Raw genomic sequence first — 15,857 nt, 5'->3', positions numbered from 1 at the left:
ATTTTCTTCAAGATTTATTTTTTTCTCCTCAATGTAGTTATATTTTTCCCCCAAAGTAGCCCCAAGATGGAAAATAAACCAATTTCCACTCTAGCCAAAGTTACTTAACAATCACATGTTAGACAAGTGTGCTGCACCAATATTCGTTAGTTAAGCCCTACTGGCTGTGAAAACATCGCCCACGCAATGTAACGAACATGGGCAATAAAAGAAGTATCGATAGTAGCATAAGAAAAAGTGAATTAGGACAAAAAATGCTATGTTTTGTGAGTTATGAGGTCAAAAGTGAAACGGGCCTAACTTATGAGATAAAAAATATTACTTTCCCTATAACAGAATATTGCTTCAACTTACAGTGATTACAAATTAGTACTATCATGTCACTCTTACAGAATAAAAATTACTTTTACAATCAATTTTTAATTTTTAACAAAAAAAAAATAGAAAATGAATAATATAAGAAGTTAGGTAGGGTAATTAAATGAGATGGTGGAATTACGTTAAAGGAGCATCAGACAGACCTACTAAACGCCATTTACAGCAACAACAAACAAACGACAACGATTCGACGTTTATTAATTAATAACAATTACATCCTGTCCCAACTGCACCACACGTGACGCACACTTTCCATATACCATCAAATCATCCATCCTCATAAATCATTTTTTTTCTTTTTTTGAGTTCAAAAAAATAAATCATCTTTTTTCCCATTTACAATTATGTTATATTAATGCGTATAACTTACCTTATTAAATTATAATTTAATTTAATCGTACATTTTGATTAAAAAGAAAAAAAAATACTTATCAATTATATTATGATAACCATAATATCTAATACTGAAAAAGGTGATAAAAGGTTCGTCGAGGATGCTCGTCCTAAGAAAAAATATTAGTATGAATTACATTAATACTTCTTGAAATTAAATTTAATTAAATAAATATTTTATGTTTTTTTAAAAATTATAAATGTATTTTTCAAATTGTAGTGGTAAGATTTTTATGTCGCTTGAAGGGCACTCTAATAATTTGGAGCTCAATATTTCATTGTGGAGATGTTGGATTTAAAATCTATTAGCAATGTGTGTAAGTGAATGCATGTGTGGGTTAAAGAAAATGATAAAATTTATTCTTAATTGCGTAATTTTATTCTTAAAATATATTAAATTAATGTATTCAAATGATGTATTTATAATTTTATAAATAGAAAAAGAGTAGTTTGTGTAGTTAAAGTATCGTTGAATGTAATGTACCCAAAACATTATCTCCTCTATATATAACGAAACATGGAAGAAGTAGAGAAAGACAAGACGTTCACACTACGCACAACAACTTTACTTTCCTAGTTTACTTCAGATCCACCCTTCTTCCTTACCCACTGTCTCAAACAATCCTTAGTTTCAATTTTGGGAGTGGGTTCTCAAAAGGGATAAACTATCGCTTGTCTGTTTTCAGACATTTTCCATCGTCTTCTAATTCATCTGCAGTTGTAATGGCGCAGCAAGGCAGCACTTATCTCGACAGCTTGTTGAATCTTGAATCGCTGAGAAAGAGTTTGGTGAGGCAAGAAGACAGCATTATCTTCAGCCTGATAGAGAGAGCCAGATACCCCATCAATTCTGCCTTGTACGATGACGATGATAAGATTAATAAGGACCCCCCTGCTGAATTATCTGCTTCCTTGTTTCACTTCTTCATACAGGAATCCGAAGCTCTTCAAGCCAAGGTATGTGTTCATCTTTTCGCCTCAATTAATCCTCTGTATATGTAATAACAACATGCAGTATCAACATCCGTACATAAGAAGATGCGATACCTATGTGTCTAATCTTATATATGAAGTGTATATATACATAGAAAACCAAAATTCCAAACATGTCCATCTGTGTGTGTGTTTTAATTAGGGTAATCTTGATGCTTGCGTATGTGCATATGTCTGTAACTGTGTGTGTATGTAGCCACCGTACCCGTGTAGAAATTATAGTCTGGGTCTTCACTTGTAATTTTTTAATGTTGTTGGATGAGAATGAGAATACGTGTGTCTTTACGTATGTGGATTGGTGTGTGGACAGCACTACTCATTTGTTGTTATATATGTATATATTATAATGATGAGACTGCAGTACCCGATTCTGATTGGCTTTATTGATTTTTGTGTGAAGTGAGAATTCGTTTTTATTAGTTAATGAAACTGTATTTTATATTAAATTATGGGTCAAATCAAATATATTTTTAATGAGAATTTATATATATTAAATGTGAACAAATGTTATCTTGGGACATGATGAAGTTGGAGTTTTGGAATCTTTGTATCTTGGATTGAATTTCACTAACTCTGTTCAATAATAGGGGTCGATGAAAGGAGTTCTTGCCACCATTCATATCATTCATAGATCAGGTTTTGATTCATCGATCGATCAGATCAATCCAAAGAGATTATGGAGATATTTTGCTTTTTTTATCAGTGGAACTCATATCATATGCATCAAGAAAGATGTTTTGAATCATTCAGGTAAATTTTTGTGTCTGGTTTTGTTTATAGGCCGGTCGTTATACGTCTCCGGAGGAGAATGCCTTTTTCCCGGATAACTTACCGTCTCCGCTGCTGCCGCCTCCTGACCATACACCGGTAAGAATAAATGTCCATGGTTGAGAATATTGCAAAGCAAGTTTCAAGACCAGATATAGATTTGTACATGTAGGACTGATTTCAAATTCAGGTTTTGCATCCTCCAGGAGCTTGCATTAACATAAATGAGAAAATACTGAATCTGTACCTCAAGACATTGCTTCCTCTGATTGTTGCCGATGGAGACGATGGGAACTATGCAGCCACTGCAGCCAGTGATCTGAACTGTTTGCAGGTAGAAGAGTTGGTTCTCATTCTTTAGTTTGTTCTTCATCTTTCCTCCTTTTCATGCTCGAGTTCTTCAACGTTGTTGAAACGCAACTTCTGTTGACCGTTACACTAAGCTCAAACTTTCTCCTGTCAGGCTCTCTCCAGAAGGATTCACTTTGGAAAATTCGTGGCGGAAGTTAAATTCAGGGATGCTCCTGAAGACTATACCCTAGCCATACGTGCTAAGGTATATATACTTCACCAATAAGACCTTCAACATTTGCATGGCAAACATTTCCTGTCATTGATTAACTTGAGTTCTAGCAGGACAGGGAAGCTTTGATGAAATTATTGACGTTTGAAAGTGTTGAAGAGATGATCAAGAAGAGGGTGGAAAAGAAAGCAATGATATTTGGACAGGACGTGGATCTGAAAGAAAATGATAGCAACGGGGATTACAAGGTTGATCCGTCAATAGTTTCTAAATTTTATGGAGAGTGGGTGATCCCTTTAACAAAATCTGTTCAAGTCGAATACCTCCTCCGTCGTCTGGATTAGCCTTTTTGACCATTGCAACATGGATTCATCAAAAGCTGAAGGAGTTTCCCTGTGAAGGATGAAATGTGCCTGGAAAATCATTCTGTGATGAATGTCAACAACCGACAGCCATCTCTATCTTTCGTTTCTCTTTTGTAGGAAAAATTACATTAACACATGTGAAAGTTTCTACATTGCACTGTATTTATACCGAAACCTTCTTGAGCAAACGAAGCGATAATGTTGCTTGTACTAATGAAATTTCTAGAAGAAACAAGTCAAATGAGCCAAACATATGTTGGCAGCTGCATATGCACGCCAAGGTATCATAAAATGCAAATTTATATATTAGTTCAATTAATAAGAATGGATCATTTGTGTTGAACCCGAGAGCATTGAGTAACTTCCAAAAGCTCCTATATCGTAGGAGCATAAACATGACTCAATTATTAGAATTGAAGCTTTTGGAACTTTTTGTAACAAAAACTGAAGTAATCATGAATTAATGAAATATGTACTTCTTTCCCCTTCCTAAGTCCCATAATAGAAGTAGAAATCAGGACATGAGTACCTAAGTCCCCGCAGCAAGCTTCGGACCTGTCCAGCCAGGAAACGCCCTTCAGGGGGCAATAGGTGTTGGTACAATGGGCTAGTCCAGAGGACAGGAGGGTACTGCAAGTAGCCCGAATGTTAGGCCTGCTCCAAGCAAGAAGATGGGCTACACGACTCTTCTAAAGCCACACTGATGTGGGCCTCGGAACAGAGGATTGGTCTATGGATTGGCCCCAACTCAACTCAACCAACACCTTTTAGACTTTCTTTGATTTATTTTTATTTTAAAAGTATCACTTGACATCTTACTGTCTGAACTAATCATCAAGCTATTTTTAGTTTAGTGATTGTCTATTTTGATTTTGTAATAAAGTTTTTCACAAGTGATACTTTAGGTGAATATGAATTAAATTAAGAGTAGTTTTTATGTGGATAAGGTCGAAATCATATAAATAAGGCTTTATACTTTAAGATTCCTTAAATAAGCTTAGCAGGAGACAACTAACTAATATATTTTTCTTGGAAACACGTGCTCATGAAAACTTAGTACAGAATGAAAGTGAGAGGAGAATGAGTACGAAAGGAACAATCAGACATCTATCATCATCATGGTATGCACTATAATCACACTCGCACAGAATTCCCTGACAGAGTCAGACACAACACTCAGATCTCTCTTCATCGATTAATACACTTTTGCATAAACAAAACAATTCTTGAAATCTTGGCAAGGAAAAACAGAAAACCCTTTTCCCCACTCTCTCTCTCCTGCCCTTTTGTTTCCTCCCGTTGGAAGCCACACACACACACACAACAAACAGCAGAGTAAGTGTGACTGTGAAGAAATGTTCCACATGGAAGAGAAATAAGTGTTCCTTTCAGTCCCAGCAAAATCCAATGCCATTCTAGTTTCTGATTCCACTTTCTTGAATGAAAAGGATAATGTGACCATATAATGCGTCGTGCTCGTGTGTGTATATATACTTGTCTCTTGGATTCTTGTTTTTCCAAGATTTTGTAATGTGGGCTCTTGTTTGTTTGGGTTGTTTGAGTGGAATGTGGGTGGTTTTCAAGAATTTGTAGGGTTTGCCCTGGAGGTGATTTTGGTGGGATCTTGGTCCCAAGAATGGCGCTTTTTCGCAAATTTTTCTACCGGAAACCGCCTGAAGGGCTCTTGGAGATCTCCGACAGGGTTTATGGTACGTTAATGTTGTTGCCCTTGGCGAATGGTTGTGTTCCTATGTTGTATATTAGTAAGCTTTCTTTAAATATGGATTTATTTGGCATTTCTTGAATTTGTATAAGTTTCCTTTTTCGGTATGGAACATCTTGAGTGTGTTGAGAACTCAAATTTTGTTGATTTAGCAATATCCTTTAACAACATTCTACATAGCATTATGTTTTTGTAAAGCCTTGGACATCCTTGAAAGCTACCTCAACAGGAGAGTTTTGAGCTTCCCATAATGACGTGCAAAAAGCTTTTGCTATATCTCAAAGTGAATTTATTGTCTTGCTGATAATACAAATCCTCTATATCTTGAAGTGAAATTCGTTACATTTTTCTTCTACAGAGAACTAATCGTAAGTATGTTTAAAATGGCTCTTCCACATTACTGATTCTATGACTTTGTAGTCTTTGACTGCTGCTTCACTGCCAATCTTATCGAGCGCAATGAGTATGAAGTCTATATAGGGTGCATTTTGAATCAACTCCACGAATACTTCCCGGATTCTTCATTCATGGTTTTTAACTTTGAAGATGAAGAAAATACAGGCCAGATTACTGAAGTATTATCCGAGTATGTTACGACTGTAATCGACTATCCTAGCCAGTATGAAAACTGCCCATTACTCACCCTGGAAATGATTCACCACTTCTTGAAATCAAGTGAAAGTTGGCTTTGCATTGGGCAGAGGAATGTACTCTTGATGCATTGCGAGAATCGTGCTTTACCGATACTGGCGTTCATGCTGGCTGCTTTGTTGATTTATATGAAGCAATATACAGGGGAACAAAGAACTTTAGAGATGATATACAAGCAAGCACCTCAACAGCTTTTGCAATTATTGTTGCCTCTGAATCCGCTACCTTCGCAGTTGAGGTATCTACAGTATGTCTCAAGAAGGAACATTGGTTCGAGGTGGCCCCCATTGGATAGAGCGCTGACATTAGACTGCATCATCCTTAGAGTCATTCCTGATATGGATGGGAAAGGTGGTTGCCGTCCCCTCGTTAGGATATACGGGCAGGATCCTTTGATGGCTGCTGATCGAACGACTAAGGTGCTCTTCTCTATGCCGAAAAGGACCAAAACTGTGGGGTATGTCAAACAGGTAGTTTTCCATTCTTGCCCTCTTTCTACTTTGCTTATCTTTTCTTCATTGCTGGTGCATGCACCTGCCTCCTGTGAGGAGAATGTAAGCTATTTGTGTTACACTGGCTCACGTGTGTTTGTGCACTTCTGCCTCTTTCTTTGCTTTTCTAAAATGCAGATGATCTTGCAGTATTTGGGCAAGTGATTTCTATTTTCTAGTTGTTGATTATGTGGTGTTCATCTAATGATTTCCAAATACATTAAATAGTTCTACTGATTATGCAAGTCGCAAGACAAACTTGCATTTATATCACAATAATACACAGTTGCAAGTTGTGAATGCTTAATCTAGAGTTGGAACAGTGAATTATATGATAATCCTTCTTCTTGCTCTTAGCTCAAACTTGAGACATTAAGTTTCCTTTTTTCTTCTTAAAGTGTGTCGCACTCTGTCACAGGCAGATTGTGAACTTGTTAAAATTGATATCAATTGCCATGTACAAGGTGATGTTGTTCTTGAGTGTATTACATTGGATGAAAACCTAGAACATGAAGAAATGATGTTCCGTGTGATGTTCAATACGGCGTTTATCAGATCAAATATATTGATGCTCACCCGTGATGAAATCGATATACTGTGGAATGCCAAGGATCAGTTTCCCAAGGACTTCAGAGCAGAGGTATGTGTTTTTCGTTTTGTTTGAATTCAGACTGCTGCAACATTTTCTTGGGCTTGAAATTCATCTTTTGGTTTGATTAAGGTTCTTTTCTCGGAGATGGATTCTTCTTCTTCACTTGTCGGGCCTGATTTGCCTGGGATCCAAGACAAAGAGGGCCTTCCTATTGAAGCATTTGCCAAAGTTCAAGATATATTTGACAACCTAGATTGGCAAGATTCGGAAACAGATATTGCCTTAAATATGATTCAACAAATGACAGCCTCCAGTATTCTCCAGGAGACACTGGAGATTGCTGCTTCGCCGAGTTCCAGAAAAGGAAACTGGCAGACTGTTTTCTCCAAGAGTGTGAAAGATGAACAACTAGAGTGTATTTTTCTCCGGAATGCTTTACAAAAAAAGCTAGAGAACTCCTCTATTCAATCTGAAGTAACATCGATGACTGCTTCACCTCAGTCTGTCCAAGACCAGAACTTTTTCACTGTTTGTCCTGATTGTAAGAAAGAGGGCAGATTTCTTGAAGCAAGTAGTGACATTGTTTCAGAGAGTCCAAAATCTGAAGCTTCTGGAAATGACACCACTGAAAAACCATCTGTAGCCTCAAAATCGTCCCTTGATTTGAATTTTATGGCAAAGAAGAATGACACCAGTGAACTGCAAGTTTCTGTTCAAAGGCCTGCTCAATCTAAAATCATATCACCACGAATTTCTCCAACTTCACTATCTACTCCAACTTCACTTTCTAATTCCTCCCAAAGTTCACCTGTAGCTCTCTCAAGATACCGTAGCCCCTCCACAGCACTTGGGATTACTGCACTTCTGCATGATCATGCTGGCTTTAGTGCAGACTCTTCTATCTCAACATCTGCTCCGTGTGCATCGAAGCCTGTGCAATCCACTAATTCATCTGTGCCGGCTCTAGAACGACTCCCCCCAGAGAACAATTCAATATCAGGATCAAAAGTTTCTCCTTGTCATCCTGCTCCTCCACCACCATTACAATCTAACTCCTACTCATCTGTTTCGGAACTGCCACATACTTCACTTAATCCTGACACTGGTATGTCAGAGGAAGCTGCACCTTCTTGTAGGCAGCAAACTTCAGCTTCCTTGTCTCCATCCCAAACTCCGCATCCATCCTCAGTCACATCTGAACTTCCCTCAGCTCCAGATACCTTATCAGCTTCTCGACCAAAGCACCCCTCTCCACCTTCTCCCTCAGGAACAGCTCCACTTCAATCTCTGTTATCAGCACCTTTACCTCCCCCTCCTCTTTCCGCCTCGCCAGCAACTGCATCCCCCTCTCCTAGGATCATCTCATCTGGTGCTCCTCCTCCACCTCCATTACCTCCATGCTCAGGAACAGCTTTATTTCCCTCTCATGCAGAAACAACTGTGCCTTCTGCACCTCAATGTTCAGGCTCAACAACAGTTTCTACCAGTGGATGCTCAGCACCACCACCACCACCACCACCATGTCCTCCTAGTTCTACCCAAGCTACGAATTATCCGTGTCCCCCACCTCCACCTGCTCCAAATTTAAATGGCTTATCAAAAACTGGTGGTGCTTCTTTGCAGCTGCATTCATCTATCAGTAATGGAAGCATACCTGCACCTCCTTTGGGTGCAAGGGGAAAGTTGCAACCAAGGATGAATTCAAGAATGGCCCAAACAAAAAAATCATCCCTGAAACCATATCACTGGTTGAAGTTAACAAGGGCCATACAGGGCAGCTTATGGGCTGAGGCACAGAAACCTGAGGAGGCTTCAAAGTATGAGATTATATATTGTCTTCATTTATGTATTCTCTTAGTTTTCATACTTATCGACCATGAGAATTGTTACCATTATTTTATGCATTTGCTAATGTCGCCAGCTCATCTTATCATCCTTACAGAGCTCCTGAGTTAGACATATCCGAACTCGAGACTCTTTTCTCAGCCGCTGTTCCAAAATCAGATCAAAGCACCAGAGGAAAATTAAATAGGCGTGGCTCAGTGCTTAAACCTGATAAAGTCCAACTGGTAAATTGGATATAATATTTTAGACTAAATGCATCTTACTCTTGGCTGATCTTCTATATGTTAATTTCTTTAAGTTAGAGCATTTACAGTGTGCATGCCAGGGCGTGGTCATTAAGCTTTCTCTGTTTATTAATGGGTTGAACGGTTTCCTGGGGTCCGAAAGCTTCATTCATTGGATTTTCTGTATTAAATGTATTCATGCACTGCACATATTCACGTACAACCCTCGTTTATATATCATGGACAGATACTGTTTGTCTGACATGAAATAGATTTGGGTTGTCTTTTTGGATGAAAAGCAATACATTATATGAGTGTTCCACAATTAGTATTCAACTGTGCAGGACCTCCTCTAGCTTGGACCCTTGACATTGGTAAAACCTTATATTTGTCTCCCTTTTACTTCATCATTTCCAGCACGTTCTCTTTTCACTTGCAATAAAAAGAGTTGTAAGATGAAACTATTAATATCTTCTTAATCTAGTAAAGTTTTGTTTTCTCTCGCAGATTGAGCTAAGAAGGGCATACAACTGTGAGATCATGCTGACAAAAGTTAAGGTTCCTTTGTCGGATTTGATGGTATGCTTAACTTCATCATTATCTACAATTTGACTTCTATACATTTGTCTTCAACATCACTTAATGTCAAAACATGTTTTGTCAAGTAGCAATGATTTTGTTAGTAATTGACTTTGTTATAAATTTTTCCTGACTATTCATGTAGATTACTGTTCTGTTCTTGAAATGCATGATCAGACATAATTAGCTGTGCATTTGTACAAAAAGACTCAGCAGGATTTCATATTGCTTGCTAAATAAATCAGTTTAAGTGAAAACGTTTAAACTTTTCATTTATATAGCAGTTGCATTTTCTGTAGCCTGTGTAACAAATCCTATTATTTCTCACTTGAAAAACAGCTATTTTGTCAAAGGAAGTTAAGGAACTCTAAAATAGTGAATTTGATAAAGAAACTCAAAAAAGTCAATTTTTTGGTTCATCAGCTAGCATACAGTGGGAGGTAGTTGCTTCGTTGTTTGTTCAGTTTAATCGTCGAATTGACATGTCTTTCCACAGAATTCAATCCTTGCTTTAGATGACTCGGCGTTGGATGCTGATCAGGTAGATAATCTTATAAAATTTTGTCCAACCAAAGAAGAAATGGAACTCCTTAAGGTATCTCTTTGTTTCAAAATCATTTATCTATTTTATGTTGGGGGCATTCATTCTAGTCTTCTTTATTTAATGATTATGAGAGTGCAGATCTTTCAGATACCTTTCATAGACTCCAATAGTTTCATACGTCCAATCTATTTTTCCAGGCTCATTTTTAACCATATTTCTTCTTACAGAACTACAAAGGTGACAAGGAGAACCTTGGAAAGTGTGAACAGGTAGATGTGATTTTTCTGGTTTTTTTCTTGATGAATATGTTAAGTAGGCTAGAGCACTATTAAATGAGGGATGTCAAAGTCAATTTGTTTCTTGATTTTGCATGTTACTTCCATTTTTCTATCTCTCATTTTATAAAATGCCTCTGCAATTACATTTGTTTGGTGGCTTTTCAATCGGGTTTGTTTTATAAATCTGATGTCCCTGCATTTTCGGTGTGTTCGTATCAGAACAAACTTCTATCTTCCTCCTCCTTCATTGGGCCAAGAGAGTAACTAATTAATAGAGTTGAACTGGTAGCATTTCGAGCTCTTACAACATGTTTTAATCCCCATTTGTTGCAGTTTTTCTTGGAGTTGATAAAAGTCCCACGTGTAGAGTCCAAGCTAAGAGTTTTCTCATTTAAAATTCAATTTTCCTCCCAGGTCAGAAGAAAATATAGTGTACACCATGCAGTAGTAGTCCTTTTTTCTTCTGGTCATTAAAAATAAGTCTGCATTCATGGTCAGGTATCAGATCTGAGAAATAGTTTGAACACCGTGAACTCCACATCTGAAGAGGCAAGTAAACTCTGCTAGTCTTTTCTTTTGCTCCTATGAAAAATCTGTTGCCCTGAAAATAGTTTCCATCAGGTCAGAAAATCTGTCAAGTTGAAACGAATCATGCAAACTATACTTTCACTGGGTAATGCTTTAAATCATGGAACAGCAAGAGGTAAGTAGAAAGACCATTTACTTCTTGTGCATGGGATTTTATCAATCTTGTCATACATCTCTTAGGACAGACAATATTTGATCATATTGGAAACTTGAAAGAGTGACATCATCATTTATGGTAACAGGTTCTGCTGTCGGATTTCGCCTGGATAGCCTTCTAAAACTTACTGAAACAAGAGCCCGGAACAACAAGCTGACTCTTATGCACTATCTGTGTAAGGTAAGAATCAGTCATGTTCTATCAACAATATTGCCACAGTTTCTGTAGGTCTCCCTTTTCTCTTAACATAGCGCCAACAATATTTTGACTCACACCTTCTATCAACCTCTAGGTGCTTGCTGAAAAGTTACCAGAAGTTTTAGATTTTCATAAAGACTTAGTAAGTCTAGAGGCTGCAACAAAGGTAAGCCATCTTATTCAACCTTCTCATTTTTGCTTTCTGTTTTAAGTAGAATCACTTGATAGTACATGTTCGGGCGTTTGTCATGTAGATCCAACTAAAGTATTTGGCAGAGGAAATGCAAGCTGTTAGCAAAGGGATTGAAAAAGTTGTACAAGAACTAACCTTGTCGGAACATGATGGTGCTGTGTCTGAAAGCTTCTCCAAGGTAACTTAATTGTCTTGATCAAGAAATTGTTATCCGAATTATGTAGAGCGTAGACCTCAATGCCAAAAAAACTGTTATCAATTTTGGCTTTGTGGTTAACTAATCGCCCTAAAGACGATTCATTTTTTTTTATCTCATACTGGGAAAGCATAAATATGGCAAGGGCAAAGTTAAATGACCCTTTTCTGAATGATCTTAACCATGTAAAGAATTCCAACCCTGTTTTACATGCGTCCTTGCTCCCCCTGTGCACATTCTAATTATGCTTCATAACTTGTATTTTCCTTCTACCTAATGCTTTTATCTATTAAATGCTTAGATACTGAAAGAGTTTTATGGCTCTGCTGAAGAGGAGGTGAAATCCGTGGCTTCACTTTATTCTGGAGTGGTAAAGTTCTTATTCTTGTTAATCTGCAATACTCTGGTCCGGCTGCCCCTGCGGCCTCCCCCTCCCACACCATGCCTGTCCATGGCATTATGGCTATTATCTGATGAATTATGAGTTTATTTAGGGAAAAAATGCAGATGCACTGGCTCTTTATTTTGGGGAAGATCCAGCGCGTTGCCCGTTTGAGCAAGGTATTCCTTTTATCTAGTATTCCCTACATTATCAATGTCACATGAAATGGGGTCTTTCTATGTTTGTTTTGTTTCATTCCACTTAATTTTTCGATTCAATTTAATTCTCCGATCTTGCTATATTGTGCGTTTACATTTTGTGCGGTGTTTCTGCAGTTGTCTCAACTTTGCTAAATTTTGTGAGAATGTTTCAACGCTGTCACGAGGAAAACTGCAAGCAACAAGAACTTGAGAAGAAGAAAGCACAGCAAGAAGCAGAAAACGGCAAGGGTAAGTTGAATACTTCAAGAAAAGAGTTGGAAAACGAGAATGTGATGTCAAGTGCAGTGGTGTCTGAACTACAACCTCAGCAGTAAACTAAAATCATCTTTGAATCAATCTTCTCACATCCTCGAGGATTTGTTACTGGCATTAGTAGTCTTTCCATATTTCAACACAATAGCAGCACCACAGTTCAAGAAAACAAGTACTGGAGGATACTGGCAAAGCGATGAGCGACGACAAATCAGGAAAACCATATATAAATGGTATGTGATCGTAAACTTGCTGCTTCTTTGTGTAAATACGGAAAATCCTTTTTTATTTGGTTTTAATTTGATGCAGAAAGTAATCTGAAGTCTGGAAGGCTGAGCCCCTGGGGACGGCATAATCGATGCTGCTGATGTCCAATTAACCATGTATAGTTTTATGTATGTAAAAGGTCTAGTGCAATGAATACCATGACAAATTAACAACTACCACATTCATTAATTTAGATTGATTACCAAGATAATTAAATGCTAACAGAACCCAAATGCACATGTATACTCATGAGTTCGACAAACTGTCATTGTTGTCCTCTGATACATCATCTAATATTCTGCCAGTGATGGCTGCCGCTAGTGCGGCTGTGAAGCTCGGGTTCCTTGTCAAGGAAGAAGCCATTTGTTCAACAAAAAACTGCTGAACTGCAGTGTTTTCTGTTGCTGCAATAGCACTCTGCATGTTGCTAAATATTATAGGATCTGTGAAATCAAGAATACTTGCTGCAGAGCTGGAGCATCCAATCGGGGTCGAGCCTGGAGACGGGTTAGCTCCGGCTACACCACCTGGTGGTAATGATACTGAAAGCCCGGGTGTAGAGGGGTGGTGGTGGTTGTGCTGGCCTTCGTATGTGGCTACTAAAAGAGATGGATCATTAGCACTTTTCTGCACCTACAAAGAATGAACAAATTCCCAAGATTAAATCAACATTTCTACTTGCCAGGCCTTATTTTTTGTTGAATGTTATGTACAATGCAACAGGATCTCACCTTCTTCTTGACAGGGCAAGACGGGGCGAAAGAGCACTTGTAGTAAGCTCTAGGAGATGGGTTATCCCTCGTCACCTTTTGTCCGTATTTTCTCCAATGGTATCCGTCCTTTACAACCTGTAATTCAAGAGAACACATTAATGTTGCTGCAGGAATAGATAACATTAATCATAAATTAGGGAGTAATTAGAGCAGACATATATAGATACACTTTATTAGAAATATGGTGGAGCGTCGAGGTATGAATAATCGAACTCACTAGGCTGGTATCCGATGGATCAATTCGTACATGAACCCTTGAAACGTTGGATTTGATCTCTTTAGGTGACCATTCATTACAACAATGGTGGCCGAACGAACTGTTTCCTATAGATCTGTCAAAACTTTCTATTTCATCATATTTCCTTTTCTTTGAGCTGAAGAGCTCTTCTACAGATTGCTTTTGCATCAACTCAATGTATTTTCTGCATATAATCGTGAGCATATCGTTCAGCTTCTCGTTCTCTGACTTCGTCCTGTTTAACTCCTGTTCCAGGTCATAAGCCTGCGTAGACAAAATTATTACAAGTTTATGAGTTCCAATTTTGGAGGTTCCAACAGTGCAAAACTAACAACTATGATGATTAATCACTAACTTTTGCTTGAAATTAGAACAATGAAGAGATCAAATTTGTGAAAAATATCAAGAGAGTGTGAAGCATAAGCTTTTGAATTATAAGCAGTCAAACCACGGAACTTAGCCTGTACGCACCTCATTATTCAAACCTGACTCTCTTTCACCACCAACATCATTCCCTTCCGATGTCTAAGGGGAAAAAAAAATAGCGTAGGTCTATGTAATTATGCTTCCTTAAAGATCGATAATCGAAGAAAATGAACAGAGGAATTAATAATGTTGTAATAAATTTCTTCCGATATTTTGCATACCGGAGGTTGATCATCAGTAGGATTGTGCATGGGATTCGTGTTGAGGTCGATCGTTAGGGACGTTGTGCAGGCTGCCGAGGTTCTATCCATTTCTTGAATTTGCAGGTCTGGATATGATCAAGAATCCTAGGCTATATGTTGACAGATTCAATGTTGGAATTCTTTGATTTGGGTTCAGAAATAGTTTAAGGATGAGTGAATGGAAAAACTAATGGGGAGTAAGACAGTATTTATAGGAATAAAAAATAAAGTTGTAATAAAGATTAGCTTGAACCTTGACTTCAAGTCTCGATAGTCTGTCTTTTTTTGCTCTTTTCTTTTTTTGGATGAACAAGTCTTGATATTTACTGTTTAATAAGTGGCCGAAAGTACCCCGAAATTCCATTCAAGAATTATGCGTCTTTGTTCCTTCTAGCTACATTCGAAAGTTCAATCTTTATTGTAATAAAGAATATTGATATGTAATAAACTCAAGTATGTTTGGATATGTACTTAATTCTCTAACCTTGTTTAACTACTATAAACTATTGACCCTCAAGAAAATTGTATGCTTATCTTATTTATACTTCATTACTTAGGGGGTTAGATATTGACTTTTGATGTGGATTATCCAAACCCTAATCCATCTTAGATGTTTAGTGTTGTGAAGTTTCTTGGCAAGAACGGGCCATTGAATCGATCAATAATAATCGTCGAATACTTGTGGTCCCATTATTGTGAGTGGACAAGTTGTACTAATCCAACGATTGTGATTGCATTACTATTTATATAAATGTATTTAAAGAATCTTATCGTGTACGTGAATTGTATTTTTAAAAAAAAAACGATTAAATTAATGGTCATGTAATAACACGACAGGCTACAAAAAAAAGTATGTATTAGATATAAAGACATGTATGTTGTAGGCTATTCGAACTTGAATAATGTGTCTGATTCGTAGTCATAAATCTCGTTGGCCGGTAATTCACTCACAAGGCAAGTATGCGTGTTGTGTGTGTGAGGTTTTACAACCTTGGATAAGAGATTTGAAATGGAGGACTTTGGTTTGGGAGTTAAATGTAGATAGAATCTAGGAATTCACATGACATGTTTGGACGTCTTGAGAGGCTTCGTACAAATATAAGGTAGTTATGAATACGCGTCGCCGACTCCTACACCCCTACCCCATTCCAACTCATGGAATTAATCCACCTTATATTTCCTTGGATGAAACAAAGCGTAATGTGAAGAACAACTTCTTCACATTACATATGTAGTTTATTAGGTGAAAAATTACATTTTTAGTCTCATAGGATAGAGCGTTCAATATTTTTTAGTCTTTTATTTTATGAAATTTTCAAAACGATTCCAAGATTTGGAAAACTCGATACATTTATGTTTCGTGAAATTTTTCAAAAT

At 37.5% G+C, this 15,857-nt stretch overlaps 3 protein-coding genes across 4 annotated transcripts; 2 read left to right on the top strand and 1 right to left on the bottom strand.

The window, feature by feature from the left end:
* LOC105164857 (chorismate mutase 2) lies at positions 1,248-3,655 on the top strand. The gene is made up of 5 exons (XM_011083660.2): positions 1,248-1,728; positions 2,545-2,631; positions 2,723-2,866; positions 2,996-3,088; positions 3,169-3,655. The coding sequence occupies exons 1-5, from the start codon at positions 1,495-1,497 to the stop codon at positions 3,397-3,399; spliced, it is 789 nt and encodes a 262-aa protein (XP_011081962.1). The 5' UTR covers positions 1,248-1,494; the 3' UTR covers positions 3,400-3,655.
* On the top strand, positions 4,504-13,164 carry LOC105164854 (formin-like protein 6). Of its 2 annotated transcripts, XM_011083656.2 has the most exons (18): positions 4,505-5,129; positions 5,564-6,264; positions 6,704-6,925; positions 7,007-8,694; positions 8,820-8,946; positions 9,454-9,525; positions 10,022-10,120; positions 10,297-10,338; positions 10,681-10,761; positions 10,846-10,896; positions 10,969-11,050; positions 11,178-11,272; positions 11,385-11,456; positions 11,545-11,661; positions 11,981-12,049; positions 12,174-12,240; positions 12,397-12,767; positions 12,844-13,164. In XM_011083656.2, exons 1-17 carry the CDS (start codon positions 5,057-5,059, stop codon positions 12,594-12,596), a joined length of 3,858 nt encoding a protein of 1,285 aa, XP_011081958.1. In that variant the 5' UTR covers positions 4,505-5,056; the 3' UTR covers positions 12,597-12,767; positions 12,844-13,164. The 2 variants fall into 2 exon arrangements, with proteins under 2 accessions (XP_020550756.1, XP_011081958.1); XM_020695097.1 differs by lacking the exons at positions 10,681-10,761; positions 11,178-11,272; positions 11,385-11,456; ... (3 more) ...; positions 12,397-12,767; positions 12,844-13,164 and having other exon boundaries at positions 4,504-5,129; positions 10,846-11,003.
* Positions 12,968-14,675, bottom strand: LOC105164855 (probable WRKY transcription factor 40). The gene is made up of 5 exons (XM_011083659.2): positions 14,460-14,675; positions 14,284-14,337; positions 13,792-14,076; positions 13,533-13,649; positions 12,968-13,434 (listed from the first exon to the last, which is right to left on the bottom strand). Exons 1-5 carry the CDS (start codon positions 14,547-14,549, stop codon positions 13,048-13,050), a joined length of 933 nt encoding a protein of 310 aa, XP_011081961.1. The 5' UTR covers positions 14,550-14,675; the 3' UTR covers positions 12,968-13,047.

The sequence above is a fragment of the Sesamum indicum genome, linkage group LG6, assembly GCF_000512975.1.
Source record: "Sesamum indicum cultivar Zhongzhi No. 13 linkage group LG6, S_indicum_v1.0, whole genome shotgun sequence".
In the NCBI taxonomy this organism is placed as follows: domain Eukaryota; kingdom Viridiplantae; phylum Streptophyta; class Magnoliopsida; order Lamiales; family Pedaliaceae; genus Sesamum; species Sesamum indicum.
Note: the sequence above shows the minus strand (reverse complement) of the source record. Positions and strands in the feature narration are given on the sequence as shown.